This window comes from Euleptes europaea, chromosome 8 (genome assembly GCF_029931775.1).
Source record: "Euleptes europaea isolate rEulEur1 chromosome 8, rEulEur1.hap1, whole genome shotgun sequence".
NCBI classification, from domain to species: Eukaryota; Metazoa; Chordata; class Lepidosauria; order Squamata; family Sphaerodactylidae; genus Euleptes; species Euleptes europaea.
Window position 1 is genome coordinate 80,901,802 of NC_079319.1, and position 15,674 is coordinate 80,917,475.

Here is a 15,674-nt window from a genome sequence, read left to right on the forward strand (position 1 = left end):
ACAAGGAACAAGCAGACAAACACCGGTCTCCGGGATGGGAACTCAAGGTGGGGGAGCAAGTCTATCTGTCCACCAAAAACCTCCGCTCTCTTCGCCCCTGCAAAAAACTGAGCGACCGTTATGTAGGACCTTTCCCCATTACCAGAGTAATCAACGAGGTTACCGTGGAACTGAGTCTCCCTAAGACTCTCAAGGGAGTTCATCCAGTCTTCCATATAAGCCTCCTCAAACCTTATGTAGCAGCTCCCCAGTTCCACCCCCCTCCCGCTCATGAGATTCCTACCGTAGTAGGAGGGGATACCCATTTGGAAATATCCAAGGTTTTAGATTCCAAATGGAAGAAAGGGAAACTGTTTTACTTTGTTCGCTGGAAAAACCTTGGCTCCGCTCATGACGAATGGGTGGCCGCACCCCACATGGCAGCTCCTCGCTTGGTCCGAGAATTCCACCTCGCTTATCCCGATAAGCCTCGTCCTCTCGGAGGGGGGCCTTAAGGGGGGCAGAATGTGAGGGTCTCTGTCTTTGTGTCTCTGCTTTCCATCACCTGCGGTGTTATCAGTGAACTCGTAAAAGCAGTTCACACCTTCTGGTCTCAGGCGCCAGGCCTGATGGCCCATGTATCTTCCCCCCCCGCTGTTCTTCCTGCCAGTACTCCCTCAGGCCGGTGCGGCCTTGGAAGTGTGATAGCCGCACCAGACTTCCTGGGATCCGTCTGATGTTTTGTATTATGCCAAGCTTGTAACTTCCCATAACAATAAGTGTGAACCCCAGTGCCCCAGTGCCCTGGAGTCAATATATTCTGTAAACCCGTATAGCCCCTCACTTGCAACTTTCTACCTGTGCCTGTCTCATCTCCTGAAGGCTTCAATAAATCTATTGTTTCTGTATCAACGTCTGAGCAACTGATTTGGAGAAGCAAACTCAGAGAGGGGGATCTCTCACAGTAATGGGGCCCTTTATATGTCCAGCTGTCCTTTGTCAACAACAAATTGTCGCTGTTTTTTGTGTTGAATATATGCTATATGGTAATTTATGGACCTAATAGGTATCCAAAGCCATTTGCTGTATGTAGGTTTTATTTTTATTTTTTTATCTTATATTTTGGAAATGTACAGCCAGTTTTTTTCCCTTTAAATTTTTTTGGTGGCCCCAAGAGAGCGGGGCCCTAAGCTACAGCTTGTTTAGTTTATACGGAAATCCGGCACCCCTCTCCGTTATTATTATTCACACCCCTCTCCGGTGTAAAGGGTAGTTGCAAGGAGGTCCCCGACGTTTTTTGCAGGCCGAGGACCAGTTTGTGAACAAAACGGGTTCGCTCCCCCCCCTTCTCTCTGACACCCTCACCCCTTCTCTTCCCCCACCTCTGATTAGAATAAATGGGAACTCCACCGCCCCATAGTTCACCTCGGGGCAACCCCTCCACCTTCCCTCCTCCACGGACCACCGATAACAACCACGTCCAGTGAACAAAGAAGGGACGAAGAAGAGAACCCCACTAGTAAAGATCCAGTAAACGAATCTGAACCGCCTCCTCGGCGGCGTGGACACGCGGAGAGGCTTTCGGCTTGAGTCTCAACGAGGGCCCCAATCCCCCAGGCTTAGTTTAAGGGAGCAACCGAGGTCGAGGTTGGACAGCGGTTTTTCCCGCATCTGAAGAACTTTAAGAAGCCATAAGTAAAACTGGGCATCAGATTGGCTCCTCCTCCTCGAAAGGAAACATGTGTGGATATCGCTGCAGGGAAAAGCCCCCCAAACACGTGCACACCCTCTGCGACTTTTTCAATATCCACTGGAATAGGTGGTTTACTAAGCGTAAACTGTACGTGCCTCTATGGATGCGGAAACGCATCCTACACCGGAACCATTTAGGACTAGAGCAGCAGCGAGGGCTGACGCGTTTAGGACCTCGGCACTCGTCCTTTACACGTGTGTAACTGACACTAACGGTGCATTCCTGAAGAGAGTTTCTCCAGTATAAGCCCATTCATGCCAATGGGCTTAGCCTGGAGTAACTCCTTAGGAATGCACTGTATCATTCCCTGTAAAGCTACAATCTTGAGCCGGTGGCACATTCTTTGATGGCCAAGGAAATGTGAGACAAAAGGTGTTACTTAAAAACGTGACTAGTGTGGCGATTCTGGGTATGTCGCCCCACAAGCGCGCAGGCTGGCGCGGGGAAAAAAACGACGGCTCTCTTTGAGCTCTTTTCCATCCCCGAGGCAGGGCCTTGCAGTCCTTCTCAGCTCCGGGAGAGTAATCATTCTTCCTAAAGAATAAAGGGGGGGGGGAATCCCCGCTAGCCAAAATCGGCCACCGTTCCCATGCCGAGAACCAGGGGGAAGCCTGGTGCCGCCGGCCAGCTGCGCATCGGTCTGAGGGGCCCTCCGGTGGAGGCTGCGATTGCCTGGCCGGCGAAGGGTCTGGAGGCTGGAGTGGACACGGGCCAGCTGGAAGGCGCTGCGCCCCCCTCCCTCCGCCCCTCCCTCCGCCTGGCTCTCCTCTCCCCCCGGGCTGCTTCCTCGGGCAGCCTCAATTGGGGAAGGAGGAGGGGGCAGTCCCTTCCCTCCGATTGAAGGTCCTGACAGGCGCCCGCGGCTTCTGCGCGGCCTTTACGCAAAAGCAGGGTGGGTGGGTGGGTGGGGGGGTCCGTGGATTTCTTCTTCTTTAAAGGCTTGGGGGTGGCCACCAGGTGGAAGGCAGGGAGAGCGGAGGCGGAGAGCTAAAGGGAGCTGGGGGTGGGTGGGTGGGGGGCGGACAGGAGAGCGAGGGAGGGGAGAGGGAGGAGGGAGAGGGAGGAGGGAGGGGGCGCTGCGCTGGTGTGAAGGGGGGGGGGTTGACTTGCGCAAGGAAGCCCGGAGAGAGAGGAGGGGGGAGGGATGCTGCCGGCGCCGCTTCCAGATCGCTGAGGAGGAGGTGGCCCGGGAGGAGCCGCGTCCATGAGCTCCGAGGTCGGGGCCCCGGTGCCTCGCAGCCCGGCCTCCATGAGCCAGCCGCCGCCTCCGCCGCCCGCCCTGGAGACGTCGAGCGGCGGCGTCGGCGGCGCCTCGGCGGCGGCGTCGGGCAAGGGCAAGAAGGGCAGCTCGGGGCTGCGGCGGCCGGAGAAGCCGCCCTACTCGTACATCGCGCTGATCGTGATGGCCATCCAGAGCTCGCCGGCCAAGCGGCTGACGCTGAGCGAGATCTACCAGTTCCTGCAGGCGCGCTTCCCCTTCTTCCGCGGCGCGTACCAGGGCTGGAAGAACTCGGTGCGCCACAACCTCTCGCTCAACGAGTGCTTCATCAAGCTGCCCAAGGGGCTGGGCCGGCCGGGCAAGGGCCACTACTGGACCATCGACCCGGCCAGCGAGTTCATGTTCGAGGAGGGCTCCTTCCGACGCCGCCCGCGGGGCTTCCGACGGAAATGCCAGGCGCTCAAGCCCGCCATGTACCGCGTGGTGAACGGCCTGGGCTTCCTGCCGCAGGGCTTCGACTTCCAGGCGCCCCCCGCCGCCCCGCTGGGCTGCCACCCCAACGGCTACGGCCCCCTCGACGTGATGCAGGCCGGCGCCTACGAGGCCCACCACGTCCCGCACATGTCGCCCAACCCGGGCTCCACCTACATGGCCAGCTGCCCCGTCCCCGCCGGGGGGGGCGGCGGCGGCGCCGACTACGGGCCCGACAGCAGCAGCAGCCCCGTGCCCTCCTCGCCGGCCCTGGCCAGCGCCATCGAGTGCCACTCGCCCTACGGCAGCCCCGCCGGACACTGGGCCTCCTCGGGGGCCTCGCCCTATCTCAAGCAGCAGGGCCTGCCGCCGCCCGCCGCCCCCGCCGCCGCCGCCCACTCCGGAATGGCCCCCTACTCGCTGGAGCAAAGCTACCTGCACCAGAACGGCAGGGAAGACCTCTCAGGTACCGAGGCCAGCCTCCCTCCCCACCCCCGCCCCGCCCCGCCCACTGGGGATGCCGACCCCGCTTGCAGCGCCAAAGCAGCCTGGGGGCTTCCATCCGTTCCCACCCCGTTCGGGTCCATTGGCCTGGCAGGTTCTGGCGCTGGGCGACAGCCTGCTCCTAAGCGCATCGACGTAAACAGGCAGTCGACCAGCCTTATTCCCCCGGCTGTCACTGCCCTTGGCTTCCTTGTCCCGGGCCCGAGACCCGAACCTAAGGCTAGGTGGGCATATCCGGGAGAAAGCACCCTGAGAGTCAATGGCGCCCGGGTTGCACGTCGATGTATTTGCCATGCACTGGTCCAGAATGCATTGACACACACACACACACTCGCACTCACACTCACACACACTCTCTCTCTCTCCAGCAGCTGGGGAGGGCATCCACTTCTGGACCTTTGGGGTCTGAAACGGAAGGGGACGCTCCCAGGATGGGCTCAAGATGCAACGAAGCTGGGTCGGGGTCATGTTCTGGAAAGCGGGTTGCTCCAGCTCTCCTAAGCAAAGCTGGGAGACGGCGCTGGGGGACGGGTGATCCTGAGCAGGGTTAACTGAGCGCTTCCCCAGAGTGCGTCTTGCGGGGGTCTCAGCTGTCCCACCCGACACTCAGACCGGGGATCGCTAGAAGGCAGGGCCAGGCGGAGGCGATCTAGCCGGGCCTCCTGTCCCGCTCTTGTTCGGTGCAGGATCCAGGACCTCGATCCGCGCAGAGGACTGGGAGAGCTCGGACGCTGGGCTGAAGGCGCTGGATCCTTGCAGGAGACGGGGTGGGCAGAACCACCGCTTTGGTTCCTGCCAGGGAGAGCTTTGGCGGCAAAGGGGCTGCCTAGGGGAAAGCACCTGGCTGCGATCCTAGGCACCCTTGCTTGGAAGTAAATGCCAAGGAAACCACGAGAACCGCGATCCTAGCAGTGGGTGGCTCCTCTCGAGGCAGGCCTCGCGTTGCCGTCGATCCAGCTCAGGTGGGAAGGGGGTGATTTTGAGGAGAGGGTCAGAGGAGCGCCTGAATCCCGGGCCCTCGGCCGGGGGAGGGAATCCACGCACATTGGCCAGAAAATCAGCCCCCCCCCCCTCACCTCCTTCGCGGTGTTTTCTCTGAAAACAGCAGCTTCGACGTGAGAAAACAAAAGCTGCTTCCAGGGGGGAAAATAGCCCTATTGTTCAGGGAGCTGCAGTCGGGCAATCGGGGAGGAGAGATATGATTTAGGAGGAGGAAGAGGAGAGGAATATCGCCCCAGGCCATCCTGGTGACAGTCTTATTAAAACCAGGCCTTGCCGCCGAGGCGAATGCGGGGTCAGCGCAGATGAACCTCGCGTCGGCTTTTAACCGGCCTGCAGCGATCCTAAATAGAGAGGCGCCCTTCTAAGTCAACTGAAGTCCGCCGCCTTAGAAACGTGTGAGTCTTCTGTTTAGGAGGGCCCGGCTGTTCTACTGCCACGTCTTTTCTTGAGGAGACTGCTGAAGGAGATTGCTTAAGGAGCTTTCTCGTGAGTAAACTTCAGACGTCACTGGGTGTGAGGTTAGAGGTCCCCCGTCTCTCCTCCCCTGTCCCCCCCACCACCACCACCACTACGAAACTGCTAAAATATAGCTCAGGGGTTCCTCGGATTTTCTTCCCTACGGATACAAAGCGGATGCAAGACGGTTCGTTTGAAGTAAACCTCACAAAGCACAGTGGGGAACCTGCTTCCGAGGAAGCATGCCTGAGATCGCCCTGTAAGGCTGCACTCCTAAATATACTTGAGAGTCATTTCCCTGGAACACAAGGGAACTTACTTCCAAGTAAACGCGAGGCTAGCAAGAGTCCGCTGCTGTGGGACGGTGTGGTTTTCAAATCGGCTGACTTGTTCTCAGGGAGAATGGCAGGAAGGAAATAGTAAGCTCCTGGGAGGGGGGTGTTCCTCATAAACTAAAGGATCAACATTTACACCCCACTGTTCAATGGAAAAATTAAATACGGGCTCAAACAAATTTGAGCAAATTTGACTGAACCCTGTCCTTTAAAAATTGGGGCTTAGCGAGCATGTTCATGTTAGTTTCCTTTTCCATCTTTTCTCAGTCCTGGCGTTGGGGGGGGGGTATAATAAAATCACAACACAGGTCGGTAAAAATTACTCCCCACCCGAGGTTTACCTTAGCCTCACAGAGGCTGAAACAGTATCTGTATATCTCTAAGGGATGCTGAGGGGGGAGGAATCATTTCGGAATTTCTTTTGCATTGCAGAAGTGACAGTATTTCAATAGGGGGAAAGAAGAAAATGCCCCCGCCCCCTTATGTTGCTTTTTTTTTGTTTTTAGGGGCTTAGAAAATAAGGCACCAAAATGGGTAAAAGATGTTGCGCTCTTACGAGGGAAATTTTTCCAAATAGCCCTTTTAAACGTGGGTCTCGAAGGTTAACTAAACAAAGACAGTCTGGCCTGGACCACACCGAAGGGGATTGGAGCTTGACTTAACCCAGATGAGAGCGGGGTCTTGTTCAATTTTATGGGAATTTCAACAAGTAACAAATACAGACGACCTTGTCCCCTGCCTCGGTTTTCTTGTCGGTGACCTGCTGTCAATCATCTGCTGAGCCCTCTCCCCCCCCCCCTTTTAAATTTGGGATTTGAAAAACTACAGTCCTTCCCTCCTGGAAAAGATTGCAGAATTCAGAACTACCTTTGGATAATAATTATCATTTATTAGTATGAAGGAGGTAGTGAAGTGAAACTGACCTTCCATCTACCCACACCCAAAAGCAATACTTTGAGAGATACAGATAAAGGGGGTTCAGATCAAGGCCCAACTGTTTTCTCGTGCACCTCTCGATTTGAATCAGCTCCGTTCAATTCCACTGGACTTTTAACTTCACTAGGGAGGGCGATTGCAGGTATGCGAAGGCAGTTTTGGGTTGGTCACAAATAGGGGGTTTTACTCCGAAGTAAGGGATCGGGAGTTGAAGGCCATTTATGCATGGGAGGTTTTGCCTTGGATTTGCTGCTTTCTAGATGCACATTTTCCCCATCCAAATTCTCAAAACTCTGCATGGGGGCTTATTGTTGAGTTTGGAGAATTTGGATGGGGAAAATGTGCATCTAGAAAGCAGCAAATCCAAGGCAAAACCTCCCATGCATAATTGGACTTGAAGAGTCTCAGAAGCGAATGTCCCCTCCGGCTTTGCCTCCTTCCAGTGTCCTCCGATGAATCTGCTCTTCTGAAATGCCACTTGGTGATTTGGAAGGGTAAAACAGCCCCTTCCTTATATTCTTACCGGAGCAGAATAGTTCACTGGATTCTCGGGCATTTTCTGAGAACCGCGTATTTCCTTCTGATTCAGGATTATTTTTTCACTCATTTTCTGGCAGTTTTGATAAACTCGTCGACGTTTGCAGATACAGATTTCTCTCTCCATGTATTTTACACGCACTTATTCATTCATTCGGTGTGCAGAGGTTGCGGAAATCAGTATAGGGCGATCCAGTTAAACACAAAAAATGAGATAGGCACCGCCTTGATGTCCGTGCAGATGAACACGTTCCAGCCAGACTCTGTTTTAGTTTGCTTGTTTGTTTTTGCTTTACTCGGAAGTTTGGTTTGGTGCTTTCAATGGTGCGTGGAGGTTTAAGGAATCAGACTTCTCTAACCTCACCAAGTTCAGTCTGCTTAAGGAGAAATTCGAAACCTACTTGAAAGTAAATCCCATGTTATTCAATGGGGCTTACTCCCAGGAAAGTGTTATTAGAATTGCAGCCGTAAGTAGTTTAGCTGCATGCTGGAGTCAAGCGCTAATATTCTGATCCAGGATGTCAAAATTCGTGATCACACTTACGCCAGTGTAGGTCTCTTAAAATCAGTGGGATTATTTTAACGCAAGGGATTTGCCAGCGGCTACTAAAGTGATGACAGTCGATGGCTGGTTTCCTAAACCTCATCCGGATACCAATATGACCCGAGGGAGAAGAACCAGAAATATTTCGTCGGGCCCGTCCCTCCTGTATACTGATGAAGAGGGCGGTTTTTGACGCTGTTCCTATTTACATTTACTTCGGGAAGGCTAAGAACGAACGAAACTATATATGCTTACTCGGAGGCAAACTCCAGAGTTAGTGCTACTTACTCTCCAGTGATTTCCAGATTGCAACCTTGAGAGGGTTTGGAGGAGCGCGTGCGAAGTGATGGGAAATGGCTAGGGCAGGCGAGGCCCACGGGTTTGCAGAGGGCGTTATTTCCAAGTAACCTCGGTAAGGATCGCAGCCTTACTTCCCATGGCCACCGCTGCAGTGGCGCTCAGAGGCCTTCGAGCCTTTCTAGATCGGATCATAAAGGTTTGCTAGCCCGGCGGACCGGAGTTGGCTCTGCGGAATCGCTCCCACCCAAGCCAGCCGAGCTCGGTGGGCTTCGATTGGAAACTCGATTGGAAACTAGCCTGCCCTACCTCACAGGGCTGTTGGGAGGATAAATCGGAGCAGGGAGGAAACGTTGTGAGCCCCTTCTGGTTCCCCCTGGAGAGAACAGTGGGGCATCATGAAGGCAATGAACCCCCCCCCCAGTAGACTGCCTGGTTCAGGCACACACCCCAGCCCCGCTAACGGAAAGAGCCGCAATTTCGCCTCCAGTTGATTTTGATCGCTCCCTAAGCCCCATCCAATCTTGCCCGGGTTAGCGAGGCGAAGGCCGGAGCTCCGCTGAGCCTCTCTCTGTTTTCGCCCCCTCCACCCCCAGGGAGCCGAACGGGTTTCGCACGCTATTAAACCGTGCCGAGCTGATTGAATCCGGCTTGCAATAAAGGGCGCCCGTTGCATTAGGAGCAGAGCAGGCGGGTTATTAGAAAGGCGCAGGAAATCCAGCCAGATCATCGCGCCTTGCCGAAGGGAGCCCTCCGGGGTGAGCGGAGGGGCAGGCCAGGGAGCGAGAGCGGGAGCGCTAACCATTGCTCCGCACGACCCTCTGGATCGGAAGGGAGGTGTTAAGACGGGGGGGGGGGAAGAGGCAGAAAGATACCCGCTAACAGAGAACGTGCCCTGCGTTCATCTCTCGCCCTCCCCAAAATAAAGATGGGCATTCCCTTCCGCCCCCATCCAGAACCTCTTTAAGCACCATTGATAAATAGAGGAAGGGGAATCCATCTTAAGCGCTTTGCCCAGATCCGTCAATGCCTTTATAGGGAGGAGAACTCTTGGAGCTCAGGTCTACTCTTGGAAGCCCTGGCTCATAATTGGAGATCCAGCAGGGCTGAGCGGAAGACGGTTGTTTTCTCTTCTAGTTTTTATGGACGGGAGGTTTTGCCTTGGGTTTGTCGCTTTTTAGGTGCACATTTCCCCCATCCAAATTCTCAAAACTCAACAATAAGTCCCCATGCAGAGTTTTGAGAATGAGGATGGGGAAAATGTGCACCTAGAGAGCGGCAAACCCAAGGCAAAACCGCCCATGTATGGGTTTCTGCTTCTGATATGCCCAGACGGAGCCCCCCGGCGGTGCAAACAAACCCCTCTGTCTGCCTCAGCCCTGCTGGATCACGGCTGAGCCCGAGAAAGGGGGGTGGTAGTTTGGGTCCCCCAGAAGATGCAGCGGCACACTTCGGGGGTCTGGCCGGCTGACCCCTGCCTTCCGGACCCCTTACGTCAATGTCAACTCATGGCAGTCCACGTGGACAGTCCATGGCAGCCCAATCCCATGTGTGAATATTTGAAAGTAAACGCTACTAAACTGAACGGGGTTTACTCCAATGCAAAAGTGCAGACTTGAAACTGCGGCGGGGAGGCAGTGTTGGGTTGCTTTAAGGTCACCCTCTGTTGTCTCTATCAGCCCAGGTGCTTGGCCAGCCCGTAACGGGTGGAGGCTATCCATGCCTTGGCATCTATTATGTATGTATGGGGTGGTGGGGAGTCCGACGGGTCTTTTATAGAGGGCTGGGAATACAGATAGGCTGGGTTTCCATTTAGCGAGGTGATTTTGCAACCACTTACAGCAACTTATAGACAGAACACACGGATCTGGGTTACAGGTCCCAGAGGGCCAGAAATCGTCCCAGTGCTGGGAAAAACTGAACCACGAGCCTTTCCGATTCTTTCCAGGGTGCTGTGGTGGGGCTGCGATCCTGATGCGAAAGCAGAACGCCCCAATAGCTATAATGCCGGTGCCGAGTCCTGTGGCTTTTGATCCTCTGTATTGTGTGAATACAAGCAGCAATTTGCACTTGTCTTATGAGGCATCCCAGCTTGTCTCGAACAGACAAATTTATTGTTTTGGGGAGCGGGGGAGCCATTCCGAGTCAAAGAAAAGTCCAGTGAGGGTCTGCTTTTACCATAAAACCAGCAAGGCCTGAACGTTTCCCAGAAATCGAGATGATCATTCGGTTGAACATTTGAGCCACAGAAATCCGGGGCTTTCAGTGCTGCCGTAGGTTTCGTGGGTTATTGGGCGGTGTTTATTTAATTCCCATTTGCTTTCAAGGATGTTTATGTTGTTTCCCTGGGTTTAATAAACCGCCTTGGGAACAGCAGTTCAAAGGCGGGCTATACCTATCTACGGATATGGATAGCTCTAGATATGGATAGGCCCTGACCTGGATGGCCCAGGCTAGCCTGATCTCGCCAGACCTCAGACTAAGCAGGGTCAGCCCTGGTTAGTATTTGGATGGGAGACCACCAAGGAATGGTCTGCTGTGCAGAGGAAGGTACTGGCAAACCACCTCTGTGAGTCTCTTGCCATGAAAACCCCAAAAAGGGGTCGCCATAAGTCGGCTGCGACTTGAAGGCACTTTACACACACACAGATATGGATAGAGTTAGATAATAAATAGCAAACGGAAGCTGTTCTCTTTGTAGGGACCTCTTGCGAAAGCGGCTGGGGCTGGATGTCTACTGGGCAGGAAGGGCCCCCTAATCGAGGGGCTTTGCTTCAAAGCAGCTCTCTTTTAGGGCTGAGGTGTTTGATCCGTTTGCAGATCAGAAGACCGCCTTCGACACAGAGAGCGGCGCTTCCTGCGCGGAGGGAGGTCCGCAGGATGCGCTCTGCTCATGCGAGCATCCCGGCTTGAGTTGCGAGGCGCTTGGTAGGGTTAGACAGGACCCTGTGCCGTCGGGGCTGGAGTCCATGGAGTTAACACCCCAATTTAAATGCTTCTGTTTCAAACGTTCACGTTCTGACCCAGCCCTGGACACATTTGAGCCCCTTTTCCTTACATCGGCATCCGTGGTGTAGTGGATAAGAGCGGTGGTTTGGAGCGGTGGAGTCTGATCTGGAGAACCAGGTTCGATTCCCCGGAGGATAATCTGGTGAACTGGATTGGTTTCTCCCACTCCTACACATTAAGCCAGCTGGGTGACCTTGGGCAATTCACTCTCAGCCTCACCTACCTCACAGGGTGTCTGTTGTGGGGAAGGGAAGGTGATTGTAAGCCGGTTTGAGTCTCCCTTAAGTGGTAGAGAAAGTCGGCATATAAAAACCAACTCTTCTTCTTCTTCTTCTTCTTCCTTTTAAGAAAAGGGATCAGCCCTGCCAAAGTGAAGGCTGGCTTCATCCAGAGTCCTCCTTTGCCGCCTTCAACACCCTTCATAAGGAATATGGTCGTAAATCTCTCCCACCTCAGTCAATGGGGCTTTAAAGGGGCCGGATCCTTCTCTCAGTTTCCAGGCGCGTTCTTGGCAGCCAGATCAGGGACCAGGCGCTGGAGACCGCAGTTTGGTAGGACATCTGCTCCTGCTTCCCAACTCTCTGGCCCAGGAGGAGATGACTGGTAAACTCTTGCCCGTTACTTGCTTCGATACATAGTTAAGCTACGTGAGGTCCCCTTGTTGCCAACAGGAAGGACTTAAGAAGCGCAGGAACAATGCAATCCTGTGCAGAGACGCTGCCGCCTAAATCCACTGAAATTAGCTTTCAGTAGGATCGTATTGTAACTCCCTTATCGAAATAAATAGGATTTTTAAATGGCGAGGGCTGTAGTCCTGGGGACTTGGGTGCCAACGTCATTCAAACGCGGGGAGGGGGGTCGAACTGGAAGCCGACTTGATTTGGACCGGACTGTGCCCCTGCGGCCTATTTCCTCAGAAAGGCAACTTGCTTCCCAGTGTGTTTAGGATTGCAGCCTGGCATTGCCGGTCCTGGCCAAAAGGCCCTTCCTTCCCATGCGATATACCCCCACAGAGTAGGTGGGATTCGTACTGACCCCCGTCCCCATTATCGCAATACTCCTGGCTTCAAAGGAGGTCAAACTTGGAGGGCCTGGGGCTCTTGGGGGCCGCCTCCCCCTTCCCGACCCGGGGTCCCTTCTTGCCCATCCGGCGGGGGCGCGAGTGCGGTTGGGTGACTCTCTGGCCGTTTATGCTGGGCAATGAGCAGGGCGTCCCAGGCTGAAGCGCCCGCATATGCTTTTGATTTCTTCACGCTGAGCCGTCATTCCAGCCGTCACTGCGAAGCGGGCGCATACCTGCTTCGCGTTTCTTAAGAGCCCCTTTAACGCGACCTTTTGCATTTGCTCCTCCCCGCATCGAAGCATTCACTGGAGGAACCATGGAAAATCACAGCCGCGGCTTAGCTATGCAAACGACCATTGCTAATAGCTATGCAAATGAAGGAGAGAAGGAGCAGGCGAGTGTGTGTGTGGGGGGGTGGGATTTGTTTGACTTTCTCCTCTTGCGTCGGGACCGCGAATAGGCATTGTGAAGGTCAGATTTTAAAAACCAGCATTGAGCGAGGAGCAGAATCGACCCTGCATACATGGCCTCTTTCTCTCTCGCTTTCTCCGCAGTGGGGCTGCCTCGCTACCAGCACCACCCCTCCCCGGTGTGCGACAGGAAGGACTTCGTTCTCAACTTCAACGGCATCTCCTCCTTCCACCCGTCGGCCAGCGGCTCCTACTACCACCACCACCACCACCACCAAAGCGTCTGCCAAGACATCAAGCCCTGCGTGATGTGAGGGGGGGCCCGGCCCTCGCCCCTGACTCTCTGGCCGGGCCCCGCGCCCCTCACCTCCGGCAGTAAGTACCCCCCACCCCACCCCGGAAAAGCAACCCGGAGGAAGCGCCCCCTGGCGCTTGGGTGTGGTGTCCCGCGATCCTCTGGCAAGCTGCCCCCCCCCCGCCGCCCCTCTGCGCGGGGCTGGCGCGTTTACTCGAAAGGAAGCCCCCACTGAGCCGGCTGCCGGGAGCAGGGGCGCAGCCCGAGCGCTGGGGGACCGAGGAGCGTCGTCCCCCCCGGGCTCAGCAGGGATTGACTGCCGTCTAAGGCTGCTTAAAGAATCGCGGAGGGCGGGAGGGGGCCTCGCTTCTTCGGTGGGCCCCCAGGGGAAAGGGGGAGAGGGGCGGAAAGGGGCGCTAACTGCAAAGCCGGCCGGGGGCATCCGAAGCCAGCCCGTTCTGCTTGCAAACAGGGGAGTCCAGCTGCAGAGGGCATATGCACTTGCCTTATTGGGGTTTTTTTTGCTTTTGCTTTTTTGAAACCCTCCGCACGAGGTGAACAGCAACTTGTGAGAGAGCGGGACAGCTGTCTTGTCACACAGGACTTTTAAAAATCACACTGTACGCTTGCTGAACAGGCCCCTGTGATTTAAAAAAAACAAACAAAACACCCATTTTGGGGGCTCCCTAGAGCTTGACAAAGAACACGGCCCAGAGAAAGTGAAGCCCTTGAAACCCCACCGATTTGAATGGAAGAGGTTTGATCGTGTGACTTTTTTCCCGAGCTGGCCCCACACATGTTTACTCAGAAAGGCAACTTGAATTTAGAAGGACTTCTGAATGGGACGCCGGAGTGCTTCGCTTTGGATGGGTCGCAGCCCTAGTTCGCGTTTAAAAAGTCTCCTAACTTATTTCATGTTGTCTAGTAACATGACAACCCCTTTAAAGACACACATATAGATGGGGAAATTGGTTTGCTCCGGCACAACTTCCTCTGCCTCCCCCCCCCCTCAAAAGCTGTTGTGGTTTCACTATTAGATGCCACCCTTTCCACAATGCACCAATCCGTATTAACAAGCACTGTTTTGGATTGTGAAGTCGGGTGTGTGTGTGTTTCTGTACCTCCCAAGGAAATTGCCTCGATTTTACTCCTTCGTTTTGTTTTGTTTTCCAGTAATGCAACAATACCACGTTTGGAATTAAGTTTGTTTTTCTTGTCTTAAAAAAATTGTTTATAGCACAGCATTTTTAAATAACTATTTTAAATAAATCTTGTGTATACTCACACACTATCGCGTTTAAACCAGAGAGTATAATTTGCACTTATGTATAACGTTTGTGGGTTTGTCAAAATATTGTGATGTACAAAGTTGTTGGGGCGGGGTGGGTTGTTTTCCAATAAAATGTATAGGACAAATGTTCATTTCTATTCTCAACATTTCATTTTTAAAAAGGAAGCGTCATATTGGTGGGGGGGGGAGAGAGATCAAGCTCCCAACTCCTAAAGCGAAAGTGGAAAAGCCGGGCCGAAGAGTGCAGCCACTGCTCCGGCTTAAGTTGCTAGTGGACCTCAGCGTTAGTGTCTCTTCTGCTCTTCACAGCCCTTCTTCATTTGAACGTTGACTTGTTTTTCAAAGGTAGAAGGAAGAGAGGAAACGTGGACAGATATTGATCACGCCTCCGGTTTTAAAAATCCAGAGTGAAAATCCATTCCTATCAAAACTGGGATAACTGCAAACTTTCCGTGCTCTTCTAAACAGGTCTTGCTTCTAGGAAAACGTTTTCAGAGTGGCGCTGACACCCACTTTCCTATAGATAGAGGGACATCCGCTACCTATTTATATTAACGTTGTGAAGGAACTGGGTTTCGTTTCCCCCCAGGAGTTTAGCTCCCTCTGGCCACAGAACACACCGTGGGTTTGCCTGTGTTTATTAACTATCTCTATTAAGCAAGTTCAGCAGGCTGGGAAAATACCCGATAGGCTGAGTTGGCGTATACTTGTTAATTCCCCCCCCACACACACACACACCCCAAGGCCCTTATGGGGAACGACAGAATCTTCCGTCCTTCGTTGCCAGTCACGGCCGGGGCAGATCCATCCTCGAAAGCTGCCTCCCACTGTGACCCCTCTTCAAATGCATATCCATTTAAAAGCCAAGAGTCCCCCCCCCCTAAAATCCGCGGCCAAATCGAAGCACTGGCGTCTAAACAGAGCCTAGCTTAAGAGGAATGACATCGATCTGCATTGTAGCCGGTTTTCAGATCAAACAGGCAAGACCATCTCATTGACTGGAAGGCTTCAGAAACAGGGCTTCAGAAACAGGGCTTCAGAAACAGGGCTGCATAAATTCAAGGGCCGAAAGGCGAGATAACTGGACGAAGCTTCCTACGGCAGAAGGTCTTTTTGTGAGAATCCCAGGGGCACCTGGTTAACGGAACGGGATGCTGGGCTAGACTTCGCCAACCTTGGTGTTTCCACGCAGCCTCAATTCCCCAACCCTGAGCACTGGACCAACTTCTTAGAAACCTGCTTTCCACCCCCCACCCCCGAAAGTAAGCCCCTCTGATTTCAATGGGACTGATACCTTGGTCCCCGTGTTCCAAATCTGGGTTTCGGAGGTAACCAGCAAACACGCCAGAGCAACCTCTCAGTGTCCCACGAAGGGAGTAATCCTAAACACCCCTGCTCGGAATGTAGGGTTATTCAATGGGGCTTAATCCCAGGAAAGTGTCTTTCGGATTGCAGTTGGAGACACTAGAGGGTGGAGATCCGGCTGGTTCTCTTTCTCTACCGCAGGACCCAGCTGAGCGGTGGTTTCCCACGCGAAATCCAAGCCCACCTGCTCAGAAAGCATCTCCTCTTC

General features: G+C 54.0%; 1 protein-coding gene across 1 annotated transcript; it reads left to right on the top strand.

Moving 5' to 3' along the window:
* The first annotated feature begins 2,936 nt into the window (after positions 1-2,936).
* On the top strand, positions 2,937-12,829 carry FOXF2 (forkhead box F2). The gene is made up of 2 exons (XM_056854211.1): positions 2,937-3,888; positions 12,660-12,829. The coding sequence occupies exons 1-2, from the start codon at positions 2,937-2,939 to the stop codon at positions 12,827-12,829; spliced, it is 1,122 nt and encodes a 373-aa protein (XP_056710189.1).
* Positions 12,830-15,674: the final 2,845 nt, after the last annotated feature.